This window comes from Dendrobates tinctorius, unplaced genomic scaffold (genome assembly GCF_039654945.1).
Source record: "Dendrobates tinctorius isolate UK_male_01 unplaced genomic scaffold, ASM3965494v1 ptg000083l, whole genome shotgun sequence".
In the NCBI taxonomy this organism is placed as follows: domain Eukaryota; kingdom Metazoa; phylum Chordata; class Amphibia; order Anura; family Dendrobatidae; genus Dendrobates; species Dendrobates tinctorius.
The window spans coordinates 499,305-514,245 of NW_027361751.1; the positions used below are offsets into that span (position 1 = coordinate 499,305).

At 45.5% G+C, this 14,941-nt stretch overlaps 1 protein-coding gene across 2 annotated transcripts in view; it reads right to left on the reverse strand.

The window, feature by feature from the left end:
* The window catches only part of PPIH (peptidylprolyl isomerase H), a 49,545-nt gene that overhangs the window by 4,511 nt on the left and 30,093 nt on the right, over window positions 1-14,941 (reverse strand). For both annotated transcript variants that reach the window (XM_073584031.1, XM_073584030.1), the window contains 2 exons: window positions 14,614-14,701; window positions 12,028-12,068 (listed from right to left, as the gene is read on the reverse strand). In XM_073584031.1, coding sequence (XP_073440132.1) covers window positions 12,028-12,068; window positions 14,614-14,701 — 129 coding nt within the window. The remainder of the gene's footprint in view (window positions 1-12,027; window positions 12,069-14,613; window positions 14,702-14,941) is intronic.

A 14,941-nucleotide genomic window follows, 5' to 3' on the forward strand; every position in this document is an offset into this window, starting at 1 on the left:
GCGAGCAGCGATTAACAGGTGAATATCTCAGGTTCCGGTCCTGTGCCAGCGGTGACACCGGCACCTGGCCCCCAGTGACAGAGAGGTGAGTATGTCTTTTTTTTTCATTTGCAGCAGCAGCATATGGGGTATAATCTATGGAGCAGCATGTGGGGGCAGCAAAAAGGGGAATAATATATGGAGCATCATATGGAGGCAGCATATGGGGGAATAATCTATGGAGCATCTTATGGGGGGCATAATATATAGAGCATCTTATGGGGGCATAGTGTATGGAGGAGCATATGGGGCATAATCTATGGAGCAGCATATGGGGGCATAATATATGGATAATCTTATGGGGCAGCATATGGGGGCATCATTTATGGAGCATCTTATGGGGCAACATATGGGGGCATAATCTATGGAGCATCATATGGGGCCATAACCTTTATAGAGCAGCATATGGGACATATTCTATGGAGCATCTTATGGGCTATTATTAACCTTTGTGCAGCATTATATGGGGTGTATTTTGTAAGGAGCATCTTATGGGGCCATCATGAACTGTATGGAGCATTATATGGGGCTCCTGATTGAATATGGATATTCAAAAACATTTAACCTACTGATGTCTCAATTTTACTTTTATTGGCATCTATTTTTATTTTTTAAATTTACCAGTAGCTGCTGCATTTTCTACCTTAGGCTTATACGCGAGTCAATAAGTTTTCCCAGTTTTTGTGGCAAAATTAGGGGGGTCAGTTTATACACGGGTCGGCTTATACACAAGTATATATGGTAATATTTTGTTGCACAACCTTGTGAGGCAATCACTGCAATCAAACGATTCCTGTAACTGTCAATGAGACTTCTGCACCTCTCGACAGGTATTTTGGCCCACTCCTCAAGACAAACTGCTCCAGTTGTCTCTTGTTTGAAGGTCACCTTTTCCAGACGGCATGTTTCAGCTCTTTCCAAAGATGCTCAATAGGATTTAGGTCAGGGCTCATAGAATGCCACTTCAGAATAGTCCAATGTTTTCCTCAGCCATTCTTAGGTGTTTTTGGGTAATTATCCTGTTGCAAGACCCATGGCCTGCGACTGAGACCAAGCTTTCTGACACTGGGCAGCACATTTTTCTCTAGAATCCCTTGATAGTCTTGACATTTCATTGTACCCTGCCTGATTCTAGACACCCTGTGCCAGATGCAGCAAAGCAGCCCAAGAACATAACAGAGCCTCCTCCATGTTTCACAGTAGGAACAGTGTTCTTTTCTTGATATGCTTCATTTTTCCATCTGTGAACATAGAACTGATGTGCCTTGCCAAAAAGTTCCATTTTTGTCTCATCTGTCCATAGGACATTCTCCCAGAAGCTTTGTGGCTTTTCAACATGTAGTTTGGCAAATTCCAATCTGGCTTTTTTATGATATCTTTTCAACAATGGTTTCCTCCTTGGTCATTTCCTATGAAGTCCACTTTGGCTCACACAACCACGGCTGGTGCGATCTGACTCTGATGTTCCTTGAGCTTGAAGTTCACCTAAACTGTTTAGAAGTTTTTCTGGACTTTTTGTTACCATTCGTATTATCCATCTCTTTGATTTGTCATCAATTTTCCTCCTGCGGCCAAGTCCAAGGAGGTTGGCTACTGCACCCGTCACATCGCCGCATACGGATGCATCCGCATACAACGCATGTCCCTGCGTACCCAATGTTGAAGATAGGTATGCAGGGAAGTGCAGGACGCATACAGAAGTAGGAGGAGCTTCAGGGAGGAAGAAAGGAGGAAGTAGGCTGCCATCCGCAGCCCTCCTGAATGCAAATATTAAACCAGCCTTATATATTGGCTACGCGCCAGTGTGAGCGTACCCCAAGACTGAATGAGCACTTAATTTATTGCACCTAGTAAAACACCATAAAATACCTCCCCCCAAAAATGGAATACAAAATATAACCAGAATTGGTGGTTTATGATCATTCATGTATGGTGTGGTGTATCAAATTTTCTGTTTGGGTCACATTTTAAGCCACTAAAATCAATTTGTAAGCAATTTTTATTCTACAAAGAAAACCCCCCCAAACAAATTGCTTCATATTTCCTGCATGTATTAAGTGCTGGGTGGCACTGTGACAATGTGCCCAGTGTTGTGTTTCAGAAAACGTATCAGTAAGAAATATAATGTAAATGTGAACCTACCCTCTCTTCCCCACACGCAAACCCCAAATAAAACAAAACAAAAGAAGTCAGCAAAAGTGTTATTGTCGCTAGATTAAATTGGCACAATACTGGACCTCATATTTGGTTTCAGGCTCGTTTTTAAGTAGACGTTTACATATGCTTTTTTTTTCCACATTTTTTTTTATTTGCAATGATTTTTACAATGATTTTAAAGGGGTTGTCCGGGCTTTTCACATAATCTCAGTACATATCTGGGCTGCAGAATTATGACAATAAGTAATTTACCTTCTGTCAATAGTTTGCACGGTTTTCTAGATATTCTGAACAGAACGTCCAATGGGGACATCAGTATTTGTGTCATTAGAGACACAGTGCTCACACATACACTGCACCAAATCTGCTGCTGTGTGAAGACATCAGTGACACAGAACTGTCTCATTCACACAGCAGAGGCTTTGTCACAGAACAGATTACATCAGTGACTGCCATCCCCTGTGCAGATTAGAAGCTGCAGACCCCCATCACTGGCCATCACACAGTCTGTTCTCACTGCTGCCAGCAGCCGAGCCCCATCACTGCCAGCCCAAGCCCCATCACTGCCAGCAGCCTGGGACACTGAGGGAAGGAATCACTGATAATGAGTGAGTTATGTATTGTAATCATGGAGTGTCTCAGAATACAGGACGATTTTCCTGTGATTATGTGAAAAGTCCAGACAACCCCTTTAAACCCCTTTCTGACATTGGGCGTACATTCACACCAGTGTCGAACTCCCTCCCTTTAATGAGGGGTCCGGCGGTGAGCCCAACTCTTTCCCGGGACATGTCAGCTGTTTTGAACAGCTAACATGTACCCGCAATAGCCACGGGTAGAATATCGATCCATCCGCGGATATTAACCCATTAAATGCCACTGTCAAACGCTGACAGCAGCATTTAACAAGCGCTTCCGGCAATCGCGCCGGAAATGTGCCCTGTCTCCTGGAGACCTCTATGGTTGTCAGTGCCAGATTGCTATCATTGGCAGCCAGTGGTCGGCGCTCATAGCAAGTGAGTAATTCTACTACATAGAGGCAAACTGACCATTAAAATGCAATAACTGGCGATCAAAAGATCGTATCTGCACCAAAATGGTATCGGCACGCAAAAAAATAAGCCCTCACCCAACCTGAGATCATGAAAAATGGAGACGCTATTGGTATCGGAAAATGGCGCAATTTTTTTTTTCTTTTTTTAACAAAGTTTGGAATTTTTTTGCCACTTAGATAAAAAAAGAACCTAGACATGTTTGGCGTCTAAGAACTCGTAATGACCTGGAGAATCATAATGACAGGTCAGTTTTAGCATTTAGTGCACCTAGTAAAAAGTCCAAACAAAAAACTGGTGTGGTATTGCACTTTTTTTGCAATTTCACCGCACTTGGAATTTTTTTTCCCCGTTTTCTAGTACATAACATGGGAAAACCAATGGTGTTGTTCAAAAGTATAACTAAACTGTGTTCCAAATTATTATGCAAAAAGAGTTTAGGAGTGATAAGGTTAGAATTTTTTTGTCACTTAAACTCATTGATGGTGATGTGTGTCAGGGCTCTTTATATCACTGAAAGCAATTGCAGATACCTGTGCAAATTAGTTTGGCAGGTGTGTCCAAATAAAGGCAAGACTACTTAAGAAGGCTGTTCCACATTATTAAACAGCCTACATTTTTTGCCAAAATGGGAAAGAAAAAGGATGTGTCGGCTGCTGAGAAGCAACAAATTGTGGAGTATTTAGGTCAAGGCATGTCTACAATCAACATTGCCAAGACACTTCATCGTGATCATCGCACAATCAAGAAGTATGTAGCTGATTCCCAGCACACACGTGTGCGTGCTGATAAGGAAGAATTGAGGACTCTTTCCAACAGGCAATTGCGTCAGGTTAAAAGAGCAGCTGCAAAAATGCCTTGTCATAGCAGCAGACAAGTTTTTGAAGCTGCTGGTGCCTCCAATGTCCCCCGAACAACAAGATGCAGGGTCCTTCAGAGGTTTGCAGCTGTGCGTAAGCCATCCTGTCGACCACCTCTATCCACTGCACACAAGCAGAAACAGCTCCAGTGGGCCAAACGATACATGAAGACTGACTTCCAAACTGTTTTGTTCACCGATGAGTGCCGTGCAACGCTCGATGGTCCAGATGGATGGAGTGGAGGATGGCTGGTTGATGGACACCCCATGAAAACACGGCTAAGGCGCCAACAAGGAGGAGGTGGAGTAATGTTGGAATCATGGGGAGAGAGATTGTCGGCCCTTTAGGATCCCTGAAGGGGTAAAGATGAACTCCATAATCTATGTGGAGTTTCTAAAACAGCACTTCCTGCCATGGTTCAAGAGGAAGAACTGTGCTTTCCGCAGCAAGGTCATTTTCATGCATGATAATGCACAGTCTCATGCTGCAAATAACACATCTGCATCTCTGGCTGCTATGGGCATAAAAGAGGAAAAACGTATGGTGTGGCCACCATCTTCCCCTGACCTCAACCCCATTGGGAACCTCTGGAGCATCATCAAAAGGAGTGTCTTCTTTCGAACAAGGGGTCCTATGTGCAAATGTAACATCACCTAGAATAAAGTTTTGACTTGAAAACTGTTTGATTTCATTTTGTAATAAGCTGATAATGCTTATAATTTCACAATTGACCATTTTTTTGTTCAAAATAAAAATAAAAAGGTTGAAAACTCTGCTGTGCATAATGATTTGGAACATGCAGTTTGAGTGTTTCTTATTTTTAAAAATATACTGTTTTCTTAGGCAGTTTGTTCAAAAACATTGCAATTATTGCAATTATACTAGAATAGTAGATGACTGAAAAATAACAATGACTGCAATTCATATAGGTAGTTTAGAGAAAATATGGAGGAAATATTTTTTGCATAATAATTTGGCACACAGTGTAGTCCTGCAAAAAAAAAGCCCTCACATGGCCATATTGACTGAAAAGTTATGGCTCTGGGAAGAAGGGGAGTAAAAACCGAAAAAAAAGCTCCGAGTGTTAAGAGGTTGATTATTGTTGATTGTTTTTTGTTTTTTAGCAGAGATTCCGAAATTCATAGAAAAAAAAAAAAAAAAGCAGCATTGAAACCAAAACTCCCTATCATATAAAGGCACCCTGAGGAAAGGGTTGTAAAGCATCGTTAAATGAACAGAGCTCAGGGAAGCTGCAGCGCGCAGGCGCCGGACCTCTCTGACCTCTCCCGGGGCCTGCGCACTGCAGGATTCTGCTCTGCCCTCAGCAGGGCAGAGCAGTGCGCCTGCGCAGGAGCCACGACAGGAAGCAAAGAAGAGGACGTCATCGCTAGAAGATAGGAGGCGCCGGACCGGACCGAAACACCCATCGGACCAAAACCGGACCCGTACCGCCCCTGGGTGAGTATAATCTAACTCATTTTTCTTATGTTTCAGGTTACATCAGGGGCTTATCTACAGCATTACAGAATGCTGTAGCTAAGCCCCTGATGGCGGTGCCGGCAGCTGATAGTCCAAAAAATGTGATAGATTCCCTTTAAGAGTGCTTCCCCGTACAGTCTTGCCAATCTAGGGTGTAGGGCACACATTGGTCTTCATCATTTTACTGCTATAAAGGGATCAGGCCTCTAATGTAAACGTCTCTGGGCAGGGATGGTTTTAGAAAAAGTGGGGCTCTAGGCAAAACTTTAAATTAAGGCCCTAAATGATCACATATTGCACCATGACACTCAAACATTTTGGTTGCATTTACATGCACTGAATTCAGGCAGCTAAAAGAGTGTCATCGACAATATTGAAGTCGTTTGGCTCTGGTTTCCCGGCCTCTTTACATCAACTGAGAAAGAATGATGGGCACAGAACGATCACTAGTAGATAAATCTGTCCACATACAGTATCATGTTATAAGCAGAAGGGCTGTTGAGTTAGAGTCCATATCAAATGGACAGACTCCAACTCCTTAATTACAGTACATAATACATTGGGTGTAGGATGTGCTGTAAATGTTTTCATAAGAATTTGGGAAAGTTATGAAATGTCCTATAAATGTGTGTCTGTTCCTGATCTAAGGGTCTGGGCTTTTAGCTGAATCTGTGCTGCACTTTATGTACATGCTCAGTAGTGACCAGTAGAGATGAGCGACTTTGCCTTTTTTCGGGTCGAGTCGGGTTTCATGAAACTCGACTATCGCAAAAGTCGGGTCGAACGCAATCGGCTGATTATCGTGAAAAGTCGAAGGCCGACTGAAACACGAAACCCAATGCAAGTCAAAGGGGAAGAAAAGTCGGCAGTGAGTGGAGGACAGGAAACACACCTACAGTGCCCATTTTAATGCCAAAAACATCAATTCTTATTACTTAAGCTTGGCAATCTTAATTTACTTTATAATAATAGTTAGGCATTGAAAACTGGGGGTTATTTGGCTAAAAGTTGAGGTGGGGTAGGGCTGGCTCCAGATTTTCGTGGGCCCAGGGCCAAAGAGTGTCACTGGGCTCCTTTAACACATGACACAATTCATGATCCTCTGATACGGCAGAGAAATAGCAGTATAGCACAATGAAAAATACTTCACTTCTTTTATCACATGACTGATATCCATTTTAAATTCTCCAATAGCTCCAAAAACGGACAGTATATTACTCCATACAATATTATGGCCACCGCATAGTGCGCCATACAGAGTAATGAGGCCCATATATTTCTCCATACAGAATCATTGGTCCCATATAATGTTCGATACAGTATATGATGAGCTCCACATAATGCTACAGTATATGTTGGTCCCCATGGATGAAGCTCCACTGTCTTATGGGCCCAAATAATGCTCCATATATAATGGGCCCCATTTCTAATGCTCCACTGTATAATGGGCCCTGTAAATGCTGCTCCAGTGACTGATGTCCACCTTTGGAATGCTCCAGTGTATGGTGGGCCCCATATATCATTCTCCAGAGTATAGTGCTCCCCAAAAATTGCTCCCAACCTTTAAAACAATTAAATAAGTCTCCTCGCTAGGGAATCCCTGTACTCTGGACTCCTCGTCGTCCCCATCTTCCATCTCTGCTGCACTTGGACTGTTTAGACAGAGGGCGTACAGACGTGATGTCATCGCGCTCTCTGACCAGAATGTCACTGTCAGGAAACGCGGAAGACGTCACGGCGGTGGAGCAGGGAGAGGTAAGTATTTCAACTTTGCAAGTGCTGTGGTCCTGAGCAAGCAGGGGTTGGCCCACTCGTTGGCGACTGCACTGGCGCAGGGCCCCTCATAGTACGGCGGTGTGTCTGACGGCGGGTGGGCCCACCGGCAGAGACACTTTTGCGTACTATGAGGGGCCCTGTGCCAGTGCCGTCGCCCATGAGTATGCCCACCCACCTGCTCAAGGAACCTGCACTTTCAACTGCACCTTCCTCTTTGTCACCGTGTAAGGTGGTATAGTATGCGGGAAGGGGAACCTGAGTTTCATCAGGGTCAGATTCTGGCTGTGTAGAGTGGGAGGGGAATTTAGTGGTCTGGGTCAATGTACCAGCAGAATCATCTAGCAGTGGCTGGGCATCAGTGCACTTGTGGCGCCCCCAGGAGTACGGTCGCCACAGTGGCATGACCTTCCTCCTAGGGAGAGTGATGTCATGCTTGGGAGCAACGAAGGATCTCTCTAGCAGTTAAACCAACACACAACACATTTCCTACTCCAGGAAAGCAGTGAGAGCTCTGAACCTGACTGCTGAGGAGCTGCTCTCTGTGGTCGGGAGGAGGGAAGTTAGGGCAGTCTGTGAAGGGAAGGGGAAGTGTGTGGACATGAGAAGGGGAGCTGGAGGATGAGCAGAGTAAAGGCTCACTCCTAGCTGGAGCGCATGGTCCGGATTCCGGTCTCCGAGTTTGTAGGGACACGGACGGTCCTGCAGCAGAAACCGGAGGAAGTAGCAGCTGTAAATGCTCTGTTCCCAACTAAGGCTCGGAGGTCCCAGCAGCGACATGTGTGAGCCTGAAGGAAAAGGCTACAGCTGCCTGCCATATGAGAAAGTTCCAAGAGAGTCAACAGGGGGAACTTCAGTGAACTCAGTACTGCGAGTACCTCAGATAAGCGCTAGAACGGAGGCCACACTACCTATCTGCAGAGAGAATATTCCTAATTTGCTTCCAGGCTGACCAACTCCTTCTCCATCTGTACTCTGGGTCCTGGACGGCACTTACCAAGTACAGGTAAAGGAACTGCACGACTGTGTCTGTCATCTTTCTCCTGCGCATGGCTCTGCTACATCCTGCACTGCACACCATCTACCAACTCTTTCATCTGCCCTGCGACTACGACCCTACCTGTGCAGGGCTTCTACATCTGAGCTGCACCACAACAACTGACCCAGAGAAGCGACACTGCAGCGCTGGTCAATCTGATCAGAAACCGCAGGTGGCGTCACGTATCATTCACCTATAAACGTTATTCACCCCTTTGCATGGACGCCCAGGGCCACGGACCGGGTCACCACCGTGACACATCCCTCTGAGACACCGGCCCGGTACCGAATAACCCCACTGCCCTGGCTGGCGACCCACACTCCATGTCAGATTCATCTTGGACTGGGGAATTCACGATTTGACTTGATAACCCAGGCATGGTATGTGAAAAGAGCTCCATGGAGTAATCTGTAGTGTGGCCTGCCACATCCTTCACTTTTGGTAGGGGTGAAGGACACAAGGAAATGTGTTGTTCCTGACCAGGAGCCTCGACTGACGACTCAGTGCTTTTATTTTTTGAAACTTCAGAAGAGGAGGCGATAGAGCTGGAGGCTGTGTCAGCAATGTCAGCCAAAACTTGTTCCTGAAGCTCCGGCTTTAAAAGCGGTTTACCTACTCCCAGAAAAGGGAGCCTTCGAGGCCTTGAGGAGACAGACGACACAGGCTCAACACCTCCTGCGTTAGGTGCTATTGTGCTTTAGCCACTACCAGCAGATGCACCACCTCCACCACCACCATCAGTACCAGCTGGCAACCCCCGCCCACTTCCACGGCCTTTTCCACCATACTTCCTCATTTTTGGGAAAATGTACCCAAAATACCACCAGCTATATGGTACTGTAAAACAAGGTACAAGGTGTATATAGTATTGGGGAGAATTTGAATCTCCCTAGAAATCTTAGGAGGCTGAACTATTATCTCAGGCCCACTATAGATTACACCTCAATTTAACAGGCTGAAATAGGCTGGTGTATGAGAAGGTACAAGGTGTATATAGTACTGGGGAGAATTTGAATCTCCCTAGAGATTTTAGGAGGCTGAACTATTATCTCAGGCCCACTATAGATTACACCTCAATTTAACAGGCTGAAATAGGCTGGTGTATGACAAGGTACAACGTGTATATAGTATTGGGGAGAATTTGAATCTCCCTAGAGATTTTAGGAAACAATCACTGACCTCAGGGAGACCAGTCAAAGAAAACACTGCGGCAGCCGGCAAAGGCGCTCAATCAGTGAAATCCTAGGTACACTGCTCTCTGGGAAATACGAACATGCAAAATTTCCCCGGGAGCAATGCACCTAGGATTTCACTGATTGAGCGCCTTTGCCGGCTGCTGCAGTGTTTTCTTTGACTGGTCTCCCTGAGGTCAGTGATTGTTTCGTGATGTTGGTCTACTAGGCATTGCTCCCACCTAGCCAGAATCCTACTCCACACTGATGAGAGGCAACACCCCGAAACAGCTGTCTGTGGATGGATACCTGGCCTTGGTATTTCCCTTGTCATATCTGTAAACTCGTAAAGAGCTGAATATTGACTTAAAGGGCCACTTAATATGGTGGTAATGGTGGTTTCCGAAAGGAGCCACTCCTTGGCTGGGTCCTTCCCTGGAGGAAGATCTGGCTAGTCCCGTGTTTGAGACTCTTAAATGAGGCTCCACGGACTTTATTTGCATAGAGATTTTAGGAGGCTGACAATGATGTTCTCAGTCCAAGTATGGCAGCAGGCAGCCTAATAAGCAGGACTGCTGCACACAAAAGTGTGGAAAAATGAATGCTTGGTAACTGTGCAGAAAAGAAGAAGAAAAGTATTTTTGCTTTTAAAAAAGCAGTTTGCACAGCAGTGTGCAACCAGCAATGCAGCTCTCAGGGAGCCTTATAAGGCAGTCTAATAACCAACAGAGCTGATGCACAAAAATAGAGCCTCCCCTGTCACTGCACACAAACTGTTGTGTTGTACAGGCAAAATCGCTACCAGCAGAAGCAGTTTTTTTTTCTTCTTCCCTGCCTTACGCTCTCCCTTATTCAGAATCAGCAGCAGCAACCTCTCCCTAATGCTAAGATCGGCAGAAATAAGATGGCGGTCGGCGTGCACGCCCTTTTATAGCCCCTGTGACGCCACACAAAGCAAGCCAATCACTTGCATGCCCTTCTCAAAGATGGTGGTGACCGATGCCCATGTCATCGCGTTGCCCACAGTGTGCGTCCTCCATCATTGGCTGAAAAAGGGCGCTGGAAGCATCATTTGAAACGCGACTTTGGCGCTCTGGTCGCCGACCTCATGGCCGACCTCACGCTATGGTCGGGTTTCGTTTCATGAAACCCGACTTTAGCGAAAGTTGTCGACTTATGAATTTGACCGACCCGCTTCGCTCAACTCTAGTGACCAGGGCTGTGGAGTGAGGGAAGTTGAGGAGTTGGAGTCAGAGGTTTGGCTTACCTACTCCACAGCTCTGATCAACAGCATATCTGCAGCTTACACCGGCGATGTGCTGCCGAGAACAATGATTTATGTTCTTCCAAAAAATAATCCAATCACCCAATGAATAAGCAGCATTTTGTTCGTTCGCAGGACGATTGCCAAGATGTGAGAGAGGCCTGTAATTGACATCATAGATAGACCACAACTATGAGAGTTGCCAAATCAGACAAGGAGATTTTCTGGATTTGTTTTCACATATATACACACACACATAGCACTCACACATATGTACATGGCACACACACGACACACACTCACACACGTACATGGCAGACATATATATGGCATACACATGCTGCACAACAAATGCTCATTTGATACATGTGATTCATATAAACACATAGCTCACAGGCAGCACACACTACACATACCACACACCTAAAATACACACGCACTCCAGTCACACACACACAAGCCTTGGATACATACACTGCACACACAGCAGAAACACACTCTGCACACCTCAGATACATACACTTCACACACAGCAGATACACACACTGCTTTATGCTGGATTGAATGAGATGTTGCACACTATCAGCTGCAGCTCTCCTGCTCCCAGCCTCACTGTCCCAGCAGACACCTCCCTGCCCTCTCCTGTGCTGTGACTGTCGACAAGAGAAGGAGCTGACAGCAGGACAGGAGCCATTTTCACCAGGAGCAGCACACACCGCGTGCTGTACTACTTATCAGACAGCTCAGGTTAGTAGGTGCCGGGTCTCTCTCTCCCTTCCCCTCAGAGGCACCGTGCAGGAGGACCGGAGCACGGACCAGTGAGTGCTTCTATCACTCTGATGGGGCCGGTTCAGAGGCTGGTGCTCCTTTGACATTCCTTGAGAACATGGCCTGTAGTAATATCATGGTCACATGGCAGGTCACATGATCATGATGTCACTACAGGTCCTCAACCAGTCTCTACATCGGAAACTTCACTTATATATTTTTCTCACTTCAGCAACTTGGGACTATTTAGTGCTGATGCATCACATACCAATCAGATTGCAAAAAATATTTAAACACAGGTTGTAATGTAATAAAATAGGTAAAAAGCCCACGGGGGTGAACACATTTGCAAGCCACAGATGATTTTTTTGTTCATAAACTGAAAGTTGCTTTATAAGGATCACAAAAAGGAACATGAAATTACCTCAATTTTTCTCATTACAAGAAGTCCATCAATGACTTTACCTGAAAACAAAGAAAATAAAAAAGAAGATTACTAAATTACCCCAGAGTTTAATGTATCATATTTATTCAAACTGTAGGAGGCCTCTTCCTATAAAATAAAAATAATATTTAGCCAAACACCATTTTATTTTTAGGGACCGCATCACATTTGAAGTCACTTTGAGGGGTCTATATGATAGAAAATACCGAAAAGTGACACCATTCTAAAACCTGCACCCCTCAAGGTGCTCAAAACAAGATTCAAGAAGTTTATTAACCCTTCAGGTGCTTCAGAGGAATTTTTTGAATGTTTAAAAAAAAATGAACATTTAACTCTTTTTCACAAAAAAAATTACTTCAGGTTCAATTTTTTTATTTTACCAAGGGTAACAGGAGAAATTTGACTGCAAAAGTTATTGTGCAATTTGTCCTCAGTATGCTGATACCTGATTTGTGGGGGGGAACGACTGTTTCGGCGCATGGCAGAGCTCAGAATGGAAGGAGCGCCGTTTGACTTTTTCACTGCAAAATTGGCTGGAATTCAGATCGGATGCCATGTTACGTTTGGAGAGCCCCTGATGTGCATAAACAGTGGAAACCCCCTACAAGTGACCCCATTTTGGAAACTATACCCAAGGACCTTATCTAGATATGTGGTGAGCACTTTGAACCCACAAGGGCTTCACAGAAGTTTATGACGTACAGCCGTACAATTAATCATATTTTTTCCACAAAAATGATCTTTTCACCCCCAATTTTTATTTTCCCAAGGGTAACAGGACCCCAAAAGTTAATGTGCAATTTGTCCTGAGTACGCTGATACCCCATATGTGGGGGTAAACCACTATTTGGGCGCATGGCATGGAATTGAGATCGGACGCCATGTCGCGTTTGGAAAACCCCTGATGTACCAAAACAGTGGAAACCCCCCAATTCTAACTCCAACCCTAACCCCAACACACCCCTAACCCTAACGCTAGCCCTAATGGGGTGATAAAGGAGGGTTTGATTTACTATTTATAGCGGGGTTTTATGTTTGGCAGCTGTTGCACGCTAAAAGACACTTTTTATTGTAAAAATAGTTTATGCATCACCACTATTTTCAGGCATGTAACATTTTTTGATTGCTTTTTATTCCGATTTTTGGGACGCAGAATGAACAAAAACCAGCATTTAATGAATTTCGTTTGGGGGGTGCGTTTACACCGTTTCGCGTGTGGTAAAATTGATAAGGCAGTTTTATTCTTCGGGGAAGCTGGCTCCCTGCAGGCCCCCGCCGCCATATTGGATTCAGGGACCTGCAGGGAAGGAGGCCCACAGAGCAGCGCAGCACATCGTGCTGCTCCGGGGGGTCTCAGGGAAGCACGGAGGGAGCCCCCTCCCTGCGCGCTTCTCTCCTATTTGATCGCGGTGTGCCAGGGGTTAGCGTGCCGGGGGCAGTCCGTGACCGCCCCTGACACATAGTGCCGGGTGTCAGCTGTGATAAGAAGCTGACACCCGGCCGCGATCATCGGCGCTCCCCACGGGGGGCGCCCCTGATCGCTATGATGTACTATTCTGTCCTTGGGACTTAGGTCCCAGGTCACATGGACGGAATAGTACATCTAATGTAGGAAAGGGGTTAAAGGGAATCTGTTGGCAGATTTTCGCAGCTTGAACCACAGGCAGCATGAATCAGACAGTGGCACCATTTTTGAAAGATTCACTCTTAAATGCTGCACCCGGGGCCATGTGAATAGAAGAACTAATCCAAGGGCTTGGTTATATGCAGCAAAGATCTGTGCTGGCACCATCCATAGATATTCCCTATAATGCATGGGATAAGCAGGGAACTAGACCTTGCAGTAGAGGAGAAAAACGCACTCATCGGGTTCAATAAAATGCTTGCAAAATGACATTAGGGATATTGGCTGGCAGGAGAAATGGTTTAAAGGACGGAGAGTGTGTTTTTTCCTCTACTTTTTCTTGCCTGATTAGTCCAAGAGGCTTCGCCAAGCCTCGCTCACCTAGAATGACAGGTTCCCCCCTTTGTGTGTGTAGAGAGATCACTGTCAGTCTAGGGAAGCAAGGTGGGGACAAGCCACTGAGGAGCACACTCTGGGACTAGTCATTCAAGACACATACAGTATAACCTACCGGGGACTGTTCTCCCTAAAACAGCATGCCATACACGGCTGCAATATCATAGTCAGGCTCGGATCCATTGGTGTGCAGTGACCTCGGATGCCTGATCCAGCCTATCTGGGCAGGGATGGGGGCAGATATCTATTTCTGATACTATCAGACACCTTATGACAATGCGATCGGTGCCAGAGCAAGGAAAATATGATCGGTATTTGTGTAGAGATAAACTTGGATAAAGTTCATTGTGCGCGGCATGAGGAAACTGGAATTATTGTGGAATGAGGACGAAATTAACATTCATTTCTGCAAGTTTCCTGGACGCTACACAACTTAATTACAAATACAGATAATTCATCCTAATGGCACATAAAGCCTCCGCACAAGATCACTACAGAGGTATTGTAAGTGCTCCTTGTGTGGTCTGGGCTAAGCGAACACTCACCAAAAACCACATGCTTCCCATCCAGCCAATCGCACTTGGAGCAAGTGATGAAAAATTGGCAGCCGTTGGTTCCAGGGCCGCTGTTGGCCTGCGGAGGAAAACACAGGGAATGTTCACATGTATAATCACCGCAGAGACATTAGTGGAAAAAACGGATGAGGGCAGAGCTGATGTTGAAGACGTACTAACCCCAAAGTCTGAGCCCTAAAGCCGAGGAGCGAAAGATGAGCGATTCTCTTCCCTCCACCAATCTCTACCCATCCCTGCAGAGGAGGAACTCTTGCTGAGCTGCCTCCACGAATCACATATCTGTCCCTGCACACTATTT